The 12,567-nt window shown below is 39.0% G+C and overlaps 1 protein-coding gene across 3 annotated transcripts in view; it reads right to left on the bottom strand.

Annotated features, from left to right (window-relative positions):
• LOC147042574 (kinesin-like protein KIF13B) overlaps window positions 1-12,567 on the bottom strand; it is a 47,129-nt gene that overhangs the window by 30,959 nt on the left and 3,603 nt on the right. For 2 of the 3 annotated variants that reach the window (XM_085937851.1, XM_085937852.1), the window contains exons 1-25: window positions 11,815-11,894; window positions 11,335-11,417; window positions 10,233-10,326; window positions 7,456-7,468; window positions 7,306-7,366; window positions 6,824-6,916; window positions 5,775-5,955; window positions 5,561-5,648; window positions 5,311-5,445; window positions 4,987-5,099; window positions 4,672-4,783; window positions 4,219-4,431; window positions 3,475-3,585; window positions 3,263-3,397; window positions 3,058-3,188; window positions 2,848-2,934; window positions 2,558-2,742; window positions 2,060-2,282; window positions 1,799-1,961; window positions 1,539-1,685; window positions 1,183-1,332; window positions 973-1,086; window positions 703-876; window positions 453-610; window positions 113-245 (exon numbers count right to left, since the gene is read on the bottom strand). In XM_085937851.1, the coding sequence (XP_085793977.1) occupies window positions 113-245; window positions 453-610; window positions 703-876; window positions 973-1,086; window positions 1,183-1,332; window positions 1,539-1,685; window positions 1,799-1,961; window positions 2,060-2,282; window positions 2,558-2,742; window positions 2,848-2,934; window positions 3,058-3,188; window positions 3,263-3,397; window positions 3,475-3,585; window positions 4,219-4,431; window positions 4,672-4,783; window positions 4,987-5,099; window positions 5,311-5,445; window positions 5,561-5,648; window positions 5,775-5,955; window positions 6,824-6,916; window positions 7,306-7,366; window positions 7,456-7,468; window positions 10,233-10,326; window positions 11,335-11,404 (3,084 nt within the window). In that variant the 5' untranslated portion in view covers window positions 11,405-11,417; window positions 11,815-11,894. Of the gene's footprint in view, window positions 1-112; window positions 246-452; window positions 611-702; window positions 877-972; window positions 1,087-1,182; window positions 1,333-1,538; window positions 1,686-1,798; window positions 1,962-2,059; window positions 2,283-2,557; window positions 2,743-2,847; window positions 2,935-3,057; window positions 3,189-3,262; window positions 3,398-3,474; window positions 3,586-4,218; window positions 4,432-4,671; window positions 4,784-4,986; window positions 5,100-5,310; window positions 5,446-5,560; window positions 5,649-5,774; window positions 5,956-6,823; window positions 6,917-7,305; window positions 7,367-7,455; window positions 7,469-10,232; window positions 10,327-11,334; window positions 11,418-11,814; window positions 11,924-12,567 lie in introns of those variants that run through there. The other variant, XM_085937850.1, reaches the window with a different exon arrangement.

Consider the following 12,567-nt stretch of genomic DNA (forward strand, 5'->3'; position numbering starts at 1 on the left):
ATGGTAAGGTTTCACAGGAGTAGTTTTGTCATAATGAGCATTAAAAACATGTCCGAGGTGAATTGTTCAGACCACTACGACACCGAAACGAACCTTTTCAAACAATACATACCTGCTTGAGCTGAAAAATTCCTCCAGTCCTTACGTCTTTTGCAGGAAGAATTTCGACGGGTGTGAACTCCCCTGCATCATTGAGCTCCATGATCTGGACCCACAGCTCCACTCGTCGAGTCACCTCGCTCCATCTGCCAAGATGGGGGGGCAAAAGAGGAAAAAATTAAATAAATTACAACTTTTCTAATCAATGTAATCCTCCATCCATTTTCTACGTCAACATGAGAAGTGTGTAGGTATATGAACACTAAAATTACTGTCAAGTGTAATCCTTTTCCTGAATTTTGGACTTCTCAAAGTAATTTCTTAATGAATGTAATAATGATGCGTTTGTAAACCTCTCTCTGAGTGAACGGGTTTTGGCTTGAATTACACCAAGATCCCACAGTGCCAGGTTCCTCCGATGGCTGTCCTGTTTGTGACCATATACTCCGATAGCCACTGCACCCTCAGACAAATACTCCAAAAAGTCTTCTGACACTGGCACTGAAAATTCCTAAAAAAATTAATAAAAAAATATCAAAACAAAGTTTAAATTAACCATTTCATAATAAATTCCAATTTTGATTTAGGCTTCACTTTAGTCACCTTGGAGCTGTCAAAAATAACAGTGCACTGAGGGTCTTTGGAAGCAGAGGGTGAGGGGGCCCGCCCTAATTCTGGAGGAATGAACATGGGCTCTGTCTGTCCACAGAAGTGATACTGACAGAAGACGAAGTTAGACAGGTGACGAGGTAGACCGGTAGCCTGAAGGACTTTCACCTGAGGAGACAAAAGGATGTTTATTCATTTGCTCATTCCAAACAAATTGCATCAAGACACACCTCTCACCACGTGAGAGAGTTCTCAAGTTCTCACCACACAGTTGAGTTTACGCTCTTGTGCATCTCCATTAGTGCTACTTTGTATTGAGCCTTCTTCCTCTGAGCTTTCTATTTCTCGCAATACCTCCACATGAAGTCGGCCCGCCACCTGAAACACAGACGTAACATATTGTACTTCTTGTTTTTGGGAACAGATTTAAATGTCTGCCTGGAACATAAGAAAACACAATCAGGAGTGTCCTACCTCTCCCTTCTGGTTGATGATGGGAACTGCATACTGCAGTTTTACATCATAAAACAGGCATGCCAGGAAAACATTGGCCACTCCAATCAGACTGTGGTTTTCTTGCTCATCAAAAAATGGGTCGGCTCGTTTGAAATAAGACCGCATCACCTGTGTCAAAAAAAAAAAGTTGATTTTTTTTTTTTTAAAACAACATTCTTCTCCGCTGTGAGTAAAAATGTATTATATAGTTTTCATTTTGACTTTACGTGGACTTGAACCGCAAGAGTGAGATTCATTGAGCCTCTTGAACTAATGCTGTAGCTTTCAATGTGTACTGTGCATCTAACCACCGTGGATTCACTCTTCTGACTCACAGGGTTGTCTTCATCAAAGTCTTTCCATTCTTGGTAAAGATCCCTCATGTCCACCAGCCTGTTTTCCATCTTCTCCATTGCCCAGATCTGCTTCCCTCTCCCTTTACGGCGAACCTGAATGGCCGGCTCGCTCAGCACCACATCACGCTATTTAAAAAAAAAAAAAAAAAAAAAAGTTCATGTTGGTCTATGATGCACCACCACATTTTAAGGCTATTTTGGACATTTTTCTAATGAAGTAACAAATTAAATTATCATACCTTCCTGTTGGCATCCAGATTGGCAGCTGGTATCTGCAAAGTCACTAGGTACTCTGTCCTTTTGTTGAGTTCCTCTGCAATAAAGCAGGCCTCCTGAGCGAGTAGGTTGGCACGAACGATCTGCTCCTTTAGACGTCGAAGGCTTCGAGTAATCATAGCCTCTCTTGATGACAAAAGCATATAATATTTGAGTATTTTATTCAATTAATATTCACAATTAATAATAAAAAAAATAATAAATCCACATTGAGCTGATCTCACCTGTCTTCACTCCAGCGCCTCAAACGTTTGTGGGGGACTAGTGATGTTCCTGTGGCAGCAGAACTATTTGTCAAGTCGAGGAGATGGGACGATTTCTCTGGATTGAGCCGCAGACGAAGCTGCTGCAGCTCCTGTTCGTACATTTGCCTCTGCCGCTCCAGGGCGCAGCGTTTCTCTTCCTCATGCTGCCTCTCAAGGGTCTGTAACACCGACTGCAAGGGGTCTGAGAAGGTACAACCAAAGTTGAGGACATTATTAATAACTTAATGTACAATGTAAATGTCAGATACTGCAATTGCTATATCCAGAGTACAGTATAGACTACTATTGCGTATTGAATGCTTCTGCAGCTTCAGTCTAATTAAGTTACTGTTGGCGGTCTGTGTTGTAATAAATCAAAATGACTTTTTATCGATAAATTAATAAGGTTGTATTTAGTTTGATGTAGTGGTTTCATGCTGATCCAAATCTAACCAGAAGCCGAGCCATGTCACTCACCGTTAATGGCCATTCCTTTCATCATGACTTCAGCTTGAGCAAATTCAAAGCCCACTTCACTAGAAACATCGCTGGATGCATCCAGGTCCACCTCCAGTTGCTCTGTACTTAAGTAAGTTTTTACTCTAGCTCTTCCTTCCTCCTCCTCACCCCCAGTATGGACCAAATGCTTGGGTAGATTGATTCTGTTGGAGTGCAAAGTGGATGTGAGCAGGTAAAAAACAAGAGGAAGATTTAGCATAAAATTTAATGATTACACTCGTAAAGTATATTAATTATTTTAAACAAACCTGAAGAAATGGTTGTTTCCCCACAAGATCCGGTCTCCGTGATGAAGGTGCACTGGACCAGTGACCATGGTGCCATTCACCCATGTCCTAATCAATTAAACAAGATGTAAATAAATAAATACTTAAACGCCATTAAAACTATATCTGATTATTAAATTAATCAATAGAATAACCTATTCCAGAAAAAATTCGATAGTAAATATTACATACCGAGCATTGCGATGAGGTGTGAGCACCACACCGTCGTTTTGGGTGATATCGATGATGCAGTGCTCGGCTTGGATGGCCATCCCACACAGCTGGATGTCCTGTGAGTTGGAGGAGCCCACACGCGTGTGCTCCTACATAGTGTGTAGCAAACATGAAATACATATTATTCAGGGTTATATGTTGTATGTGTGCGTGTCTCTAGCACCTTTAGGTAGTAGACGAGCAGTTCATTGAGGGCAGGGTCAGCATTCAAGTTGACCAGGAAGCACTTGTCATCCACTACTCTGATGCCAGACGACTGCAGGGAAATACCTAAACTCTCCAGCTGCCTCTGACGCTCCTACAGAAGAAAATATTTATTAATGCCAGAATTATACAAATTCTTATTTTCCTATTTCCTGTGTAACTAGAGCGTACTTGCGCAATGGACTCTGTTTTCCTGAGTTTCTCCTCCCAAGTCACCGTCATCTCTTGGATTAGTTTCTCAGACTCCTCCAGCCGCTCCTTCAGCTCAGGGGCCTTCATAGACTGAAAGCGACATGATTTGATTTCATTTTAATTCATTTTTCTGATTGTAGTCTGTTAAGGGGAAAAAAAATCAAGATGCTATATATACACACACACAAACAAAATTATTAGCAGAATAAATAAAATAAATAATCATTTAGCACATCTGCCTTATTTATATTTTGTTGTATAATATTTCAGAGCAATCATGCAATCTCCGTACTTGTGAAGAGATACTGAGCAATCTGTGCCAGTTGTCTCAAGTTAGTCTGAAGTGGAAAGTACTTAAGACAAACTTGAGACAACTATAGCATGTTTGAGCACCTTGTGCAAGTGTTGAATTGGATTTAGGTCAAGGCTTAAAAAAAAAAAAAAAAAAAAAAAAAAAAAAAAAGACAGTTGTGGTGTAGTCTCAAAATTTCTTCTGATATTCAACTCCAAAAAAGCTTTATTACATTGACCACCACATTTACCTCCAGAATGCCTTGAAATTTAATTTATGTTTCATAATGTGTGTCAATATGTGTTTTGGAAAATTCTCGCTGATGGAAGGATGCCACTAATTTTGTCCATGTGTGTACATTTCACAAAACATTGTAGTTGGTTACCAAATGGTTTGTTTTCACTTAAATTTAAGTCAAACAGCAATAAAACCTCAGCCTCTGTGAGCTGCTCCTTCAGTTTCTCTACTTCCTCTCGCAGCTCCCTGATAATTCTGGCATTGGGGTCTTCGTTGACCACAGCATGGTTGACGATGCTTTTGGCCCGGTCGGCGTAACGCAGGGTGGACAGAGTCTCGTCATAATTGTCTGCTGCAGGGCTGATCGTGGCCACCATGGCTGTACGGCTGTTCCCCCCTAAACTGTCCTGCAGTTACAGACAGCGAGCGCATGATCAACGGCAGTAGCAACATTTATGAATCAAATATGGAAAAACAAGATCACCCAACTACAACAAACAGCATTTTCAAATAGAGAAGAAAAAAAATTAAAACCAAATGCACATGCAGTACAAAAAATCTGTTATTTCATGGCAAAACGTGTTTTAAAGAAAAATTCTGTACATTAAAACAAGTAAAGAATTTGTTTTTGATTTTTCTCTAAATACCTTGAGCAGCCAGGTGAGCACAGAGTCCCTGTAGGGAACAAACTTGCTCCTGTTCCTTCCTGCACCTTGATCCGCCAAGGCTGAGATAACTAAACCCAATGTGCTAAGAGATCTGGAAGCCAACAGAAGGAAGAGAGGGTCACAACGTGAAAAAATTTGAAAATTTGAAGAAATTGGGAACTTTGAAGCCAATCAAACTAAGCATGACTGAATACATTTCAGAAGATGACAATGTTTTAATTCAAAAGCAAATGAGATCATTCCATTCCATTTAAGATAAGAGTATAAATGGCACTGCTGTTGCAGGTCTCTCACTTGTTAATATTGCTGCCTTCTTTCAGCCTTTCACCAGCTGCCCCAGTCTTTGCTGCACGCTCACTTCCTGCAAGGTCCACCAGACTGAGCTTGCTTACCTTCTCTCCACGTGTCTAACATTAATACACAACAGCACAGGGAAACAAACCAGTTACAATGCACTGTTAAAACATTCAAGCATTTGAAAAAGGGAATCAATCTTATGTGCAATACTGGATAATCAAAAATGAGCATTTACGTATATTCATGGGCAAAGTGAAATGGAGGAAGTATTGAGGACGTTTGACTTATTGGTTGGTTTTGCAGAGTGTGTGTGTGTCTCACCCCTGACTGTAGGTCCATTAGAGTATGAGTGAGTATGATGTTAAACACAGCATGAGATCGGCTGCTCTCTTCATTCATGTTTGTGGAGGCCACAGTGCGAGATTTATTTCCCTCTGACATCAGAGATTCAACGTCCTGCCAAAATCAAGACAAACAACTATGACTGTTTCAGTACGTCTTCAGAGAAACAATATTCTCATGATAATGAAAGGATCTAAAAGGAAACCACACTTGCTAACCGCTGCTTTACCTTGTAGCTAGCCACAGCCAGACGTGACAGCCCATCAACGTAAGGTCCTAAAACGTTGTGCTCCCTTACCCTTAGTGCTTGCCGGTTTCTAGAAATACAAATAATAGTATCATTCCAAATACAATATCACACTACCTTAAGTGATCCATGTACACGTATTTGAGAAAAAGATGTGGTGTTCAAGTACTGTACAGGAGTCATTAGTTTTCCTCACCCTTTAGGGTCGAGCAGGTCTCGGACTTTCTCATTGTAAATCTCCATGTAGGAGACTTCCACAGTGAAGCTCTCTCCCTCTCGAGCCTCCTGCATGGTCCTGGAGAACAAGGAGCTGCAGAGGCGAGGGATCAGACCAGGCTGCTCTGCTGAGCCCATCATGGTGTATGACTTGCCGGAGCCTGAACGTACACAGTTTGGAATGTAAAGAAAATGTTTTATACTAGTCTTTTCAGCATTTTATTTGGATGTTTTTTTTTGTAGATTGAAATGAACTACATACTTTTATAGTTGCCTGCAAAGTCATTTCTGAAGATACATTTAACGGCAGTTACAGTCATGTGCAGTATGAAAAGACCACCGTGGTGGAGCTGGAGTAAGGTATTTGATTTTGCCATTTGAATGCACATTCAGATGCAGTTAAAAGCCAGAATTGCTTCTGCTGCTGTGTGCCCAGTGAACCAGTTCGATTTTGCCATCTTTGCTGTGCTCAAGCATGCTTGATGACTGCCACTTGTAATGTTTGACTTTTATACATTGGATGGGCACATATAATTGCTACACAATGTGGACTAGTTATTTGAAATGAAACAAAACATTGCTTTAATGCAGTTGCTGGCTGGGAAATGGGGAAATGTGTCTAATCATTTTTACATTTGGCACTTGCACTCTTGTACACTGCTGTGACAAGTAAATTTCCCCGCTGTGGGAAAAATAAAGTTCTATCATCATAACCATGCTTCAGTATGATGAGACCACTCGTCCAGTCTGACAGCACAGAAAGGCAGAAGTAATACAAAAATAACCTACAGGAGTTATATTACACTCCACTAAAACCTCTGCCACTATCAACACATTAATTGTCTCTGAATCAATTCTAATAGCCAATTAAGTGAGGTACTTTTTAGTTTATTTCGCACATTTACATACTCGCCTTTACATTTTAAGGAAACACCCTAACCGACCTTTAATTGCATTTTTCCTCATCTAAAAAAATAAAAATAAAAATATGAATCCCAACTTTCGCTCATGGGGTTATAAACTACGTACCTGTTTGCCCATAAGCAAAGATGCAAGCATTGTAACCCATAAAGGCATTGTCGAGCAAACTCTCTCCAAGGCACTGGAACACTACTTCTTGTCCTGTAAGCACGTAAAGAAACAAATAACATGGAAAACCGTCACTTGTATTTCGTTTAATACAATACAAACTTCAACTTCATGTTCATTTCAAAGGCAACAAGGGGGGAGCGCTCATAGCAAAAATGATCATGTATGTTTTCCAGAGAATTTGTCTGAAATCTTTGTGACCTGATGATGCAAAGACAGCTGAGAATAGAAATGGTGCATTTTCTACCCTTTATTTTTGCAGTTAACCACGTGACTACATCCTAGCAGTAAAACAGTGCATTTCTTTTCCCTCACTCCATAAATAGTTCAGAGCTCAGCCAACATTCTGTGATGAGATAAGTATAAGAAATGAGTCACCAGGCACTCGAGCTAAAAACAGAACAGTCTGATAAAAAGCAAACCTGCAAACTTGTCTTTCTGGGATTCATCCATGGACCAGAAACAGTGATCATAAGCAAAAACCTGAGGGAAAACAAAACGTCACGGAAGGGATTAGCATTTTCATAACTACTTAGTTATTGAACGGGAACATGTTTTGATTTAATACTAACCTTTGGCTGATTCCTGAAAGACAAAAAGGAAGAGACAGACAAGATTAGATCTCAGATTAGATTTAACTAACTTTCATATTAATGCTCAACCTGATTAATGTTACTCATTTTCATGTCAATTTCTTTTGAACTGTCGCAATATGGTTTGGGTTGTTGAAATGTCAGTTACTGTGTGATTTTTAATCTATACTTTGACAACCATTCAGACTAGTGAATTGAATTATTTTAAAATGCTTCTACTTTATACAAACATGGTTGACAAACAAAATTTGAAAAGATTGTCTTGTACATGTGATAACGCTTTGGGACATGCTTGTTTCACATTATCAGTCTGGGGAAAAAAAAGTCTTGTCAAAAGCCATTGCAGTAAAACACCAATTATCATCACAATTTAAACATATTTTAAGACTAAACATACTTTTCAACAGCAGAATTCCAATTTAGATTCTATTTGATTGTGCAAACCCACCTTATAAAGTGAGCATCGAGTGGTGTACATTAAACACATTCTGAGTGCTCAACAAAAAAAAAAAAAACTACAACAAAAAGAGTCTTTAAGATAGCAGACATATCAATTTAGGGGTTTAAAAGACTGACGGCCAAAGTAGTCCTGGCCACATATTGGCTAACACAAGGCCTCTCTGTGTGAGATTTGCTGGCCCGTGAAAGAGCAACATTAAGTCCTGTCCTCTCCTGGGCTGGCAAGGACATTCCTAAGATAACTTGTAGCGAATCCCAGCTCCAAGGAGTAACCAAAGAGGAGGAAGGTATGGGTGGTGACTAACCAAGTGGAGGCCAATGCTACATTATGATCAATTCGGCTAACCAAGATTACTCTAACAGGACATTCCAGGACCACTTTGGCGGATGACAACATACTTCCACATTTGGATATGACTGGATTGTGATAAAATAAACAGATTTTTTAAATCCTTCAAAGAAGTTATTATCAAAAGCAAACAGAGATAACAATTACAGTTCCATTTCCAATACGCTTGTCCTCAAGGGATGATAAACATAACAGCCTAACTTCAAGGGCAGCTTCCAGGACATCCAGTAAAAAAAAAAAAGAAAAAGAAAAGTGTTAAAGAATGCAAATGCAGAATCACCGTCACTACTTATAGGTGGCCTCCTAAGTTATGAAAGCAGTAACAAGGTCTTCATTAATCTCTCCCGTCTGAGAAAACCTATATTGGTAGCTAGCTGTGAGTACCAAGGGTGCTGTAACATATTAACATCCCCTGAGGCTTATGCAGCAAATTCAGCTCAAGCTGTCAAGCAGCAAGCTGACAAAGCACAAACCTTGGAAAAGTGGCTACTCAGTCACTTCCCTTATAACCCAAGCATCTGTTTGACACACATTTTGCTACGAATGATAAATGAGATGCTAATTAGGAGGTCCATTCAATGTTTTGATTAAAATCTTGCTGTTCTGTTTCTGTATGACCCTTTGTGGAAATCGGAAAAGAGAGCTGGTAAAACCTGTTCACATAATGCCCGAAGGGGAAAACATGGAGCTGAAGCATGTTAGGGCAGAAGGGACACACTGACACACAAATAAAAATGCATTGCATGGCAATTTTTCCAAGAAGCATCTCTCTTTCAATAAAATGGGCTTTCATATCCCATCGGCAAGCTTGTTTATCAAACAAGGTACCCGACAACCTGTCAAACTCTTGCAGAAACGTCCATTTGACTCTGATTAACTGCCAGGCTGGAACTTGGTGATAGAAGACAAAAAATAGACTTTGGTGGCCACTGCATTAGGTACACATACACAGTTTGCAGTGTTGTGCTCTACATCATGACTGCAACAATGTTGAAATGCAAATCATCAATTCTATACTTTGGGGAAACAGTTCAGGAAAGTATGTAAGAGCATGACTGAGATGCATTCCAAAATCATGCATGAAGACTTCCAAGAAAAAACGGGAGCACGGGATATGAACTCCATATTTTCGCTCCATTTTCACTTCGTGGATGTGCATCGCCGGTAACTGAAGACCATTCCAGCTGATTTGGGGGAAGAGGTGGGTGTAATTTGGACTGATGACCAGTCAATCACAGGGCACACACAAACAGAGAATCATTCACACTATGAATGTTCAAAAATATGATACCAGGTTTCGATATCTGGTGGATAAATTGTGTCACAAACTCGATTTTCGCAAATGCTGCCGATACCAGTAGCTATAGCGCCCTCTTTTGGCTCTTTTATAATTTGCCATGGACATGCATGGCTGACAATGTTTTTATAAGTCAAGTCAACTACATTCATGAAAAACCTTCAATTCCCATTAAGATGTTACTATATGTATATGAGGTTATATTTAGGGGTGCACATAAAAAATTATCTTATTCAATGGTCTATTGGGAATGAGGTCTGTCAAAGCACAATTTGAGCTTTCAAATCAAACAAAGACAAATGAAAATAGTGATCAGATCCATATATCCTTTGGTATTTAATTGGGAGAAGATAATCTTCTATTTCCTTTACAAACAAGACTGGGCAGTAGGCGACACACCCTTTGTAAAGAGTAGCATGACTAGGAAGGACTTGTGTAGGTGGGGGATATGAGTCTCCTCCACCAAACATTGGCTGTTAACCAGACTGGCTGGTTACAGCCTGTATGTTGTGCTGCCAGTGCCAAGAAAAAGTGGAATCCCTTTTGTATTCAGGAAAGAATCCATTTTTGAGTTAGGTATATCAAACCAACATGTACATACATTAAATGAAATCAAATGTTTCAAATCCCAAGCATTTATTTCCCACTTACCGAGGGTCTCCTTTGCTCAAAGTTGCAATGGCAGGATTCAGTATTGTCTGGTTCCCTTCCATTTCAACCACACATTTTGTCGTGAGGTCTTTTTCTGGAGAGATACATATTGAACATTTTAAAACTGTGACAAAGTATTTTGCCAGTAACACTGTTTATAACATCAACTGCCCACTGCTCAAGGTCAAAAGTCAGCATAACATTCCATTGCAGTCACAAGCACTACTGTGACTTTTAAACAAGAGGTATTCCTTAATCCTTAGGTATAGGATTTCAACCTTAATATTAATATTCTGTTAAAGAGCCTTCAAAGATGCACATAAATCGTGACTTCGCTGAACAAGAAAACCATCCTGGCCACTTGCATGTGCACTTTGTGCAGCTGTTTTATTTAACTCAATTTTATTAAAAGAGCAGTTTAAACACATTATGGGTGTTTTCAAAATTATTTTTTTAAAGACTTTTGCATAATAGTGTGTATTTACTACATAACTATAAAGGTTCAACTTAGCACTACTGCTTCCATAAATTAATTATGATGCAGTTAGTGCTTAGGGCATAACATGTCAGAAAATATGACAAAAAATATGGATAATTGTTTTCCAAAATGAAATCTGATGTTTGCAAAAGTCTTATTGTGCTTCAAAAACAAACAGTAATTAATCTGCCTTCAAGAAGGGAAGGATGACAGAAATCTGAGAATATTTACTTTTAAGAGGTTGAAAGTTGTTGATTAATTTTCTACAGCGAGGAATTGAGAGATCTAACAGATTAAGCAAACGGCAATATGCATTCATGCGTGTTTATTTGTTTCAATTTGCTGGTTTTCCGAGTTCAGTATAGATTTCTGTCATGTTCTACGTGAATAAGTCACGTAGTTACATTGTGTTGTAATAACATTCTGTACTTACCTTCTTTTTTTTATTCAGTCTACAAACATTTTTCAAAGAACAAGAAAGCAAACAAACAAATCCCTCAATTTAAACGAAGAGAAAATAATTGAAATTGCCGTCTGGAGCTGTACAAAACATGCCTGTAAATCTTAGGGGCACTTTGAATCATGAATACATACATGGGCAGTGTGACATTTAGTATAGCTCACCTCTTCTGCTCATTGGTCGCACACGAACAGCGACTTTTACGTTAGAGTCATTGAGCTTGTTGTCTTCCATGGTGCCGTCTAACCTATTAGACAAAAAAGTTATTTGACAATTCCGAAATCATTCATCTCCGTGTTCAACGAAATTTTCTAAGGGTTGCCACCAGGCAGGTAAATGCTTGTGAGCTCTTCTGTATGTCAAACCACGTTGTCAGTTATTTAAAAAAAAAAAAAAAAAATGACACCCCACGAAAGACTAAATTAATCAAACAAAAGCGTCACCAATTTTGCGCACATAACTTAAGACTATTGTTGAAGTACAGTTCATCAGCCATTTCCAGTTAGCCAAAGACGCTAACGACAGCTCCTTGACAGAAACACAAGCAACTATTTTTACACTTAATTAGTTCGTTTGAACAAAACTGACTCTATTGTGCAACCATACCTTTGTTTCTATTTGAAAGTTTGACAAAAGTCACTTACGGTGGTCCACGGGGTATTGCGTGGGCTCGTCCACCTGTTGTATTTCCTGAAAATTCCCGTAGAGTTTCGTCAAGCCATGTCACCCACCTCGCAGCTCAAGGGATTACTGCTGTGAGATTTAGCCAGCGAACAAGTTGCCAGTTAGTAACTGATCTATAAACCACCTGTTCGGCTTCACGTGGATCACTCCACGACAACCCGGTCGGTCCTTATAATATACAAATCTGTTATTTACCTTCTCAACGACGTTGACGCACAAACTGTGAGAAACACGCAACTAGTCACCATAATGTAGAGAAACGTTATGGTTTTATTTTATGTGGATATATATAAATATATACATTGGGTATGAAGAAAAAAAAAAAAGTTTTTCAAGACAGCTGACAGTTTTGAGATTTAAAAACGAGATGGATTTGTGGGTGCGTCACACGTCATAGCAATTTCTAAGGAAAAAAATGCAAGTTAAAATTAAATTATAATGTCTTTATCACTATGCCTACTAGAATGAGTCTGATAGAAGAGATGTAAACATAGTGTCTTACAGGTGAAATGGTATGTAAAACTCTATCATTTCTGGTCTGTGTCCTGTTCTTTACTTTTGAAAGATTCTAATTCTAATAGCCACATGTTTTTACTTTGCTTCAACAACTAAGATAAAGTATTTTCTATATGTGAGTTTTAGCGTGTGTGTTTAAGACATTTACTATGTATACTTTGTGCAAGTATGTAACAATATCAAATTGTACAGTTTGT

The sequence above is a fragment of the Syngnathus leptorhynchus genome, chromosome 18 (genome assembly GCF_054491065.1).
Source record: "Syngnathus leptorhynchus isolate UIUO chromosome 18, UIUO_Slep, whole genome shotgun sequence".
NCBI lineage: Eukaryota > Metazoa > Chordata > Actinopteri > Syngnathiformes > Syngnathidae > Syngnathus > Syngnathus leptorhynchus.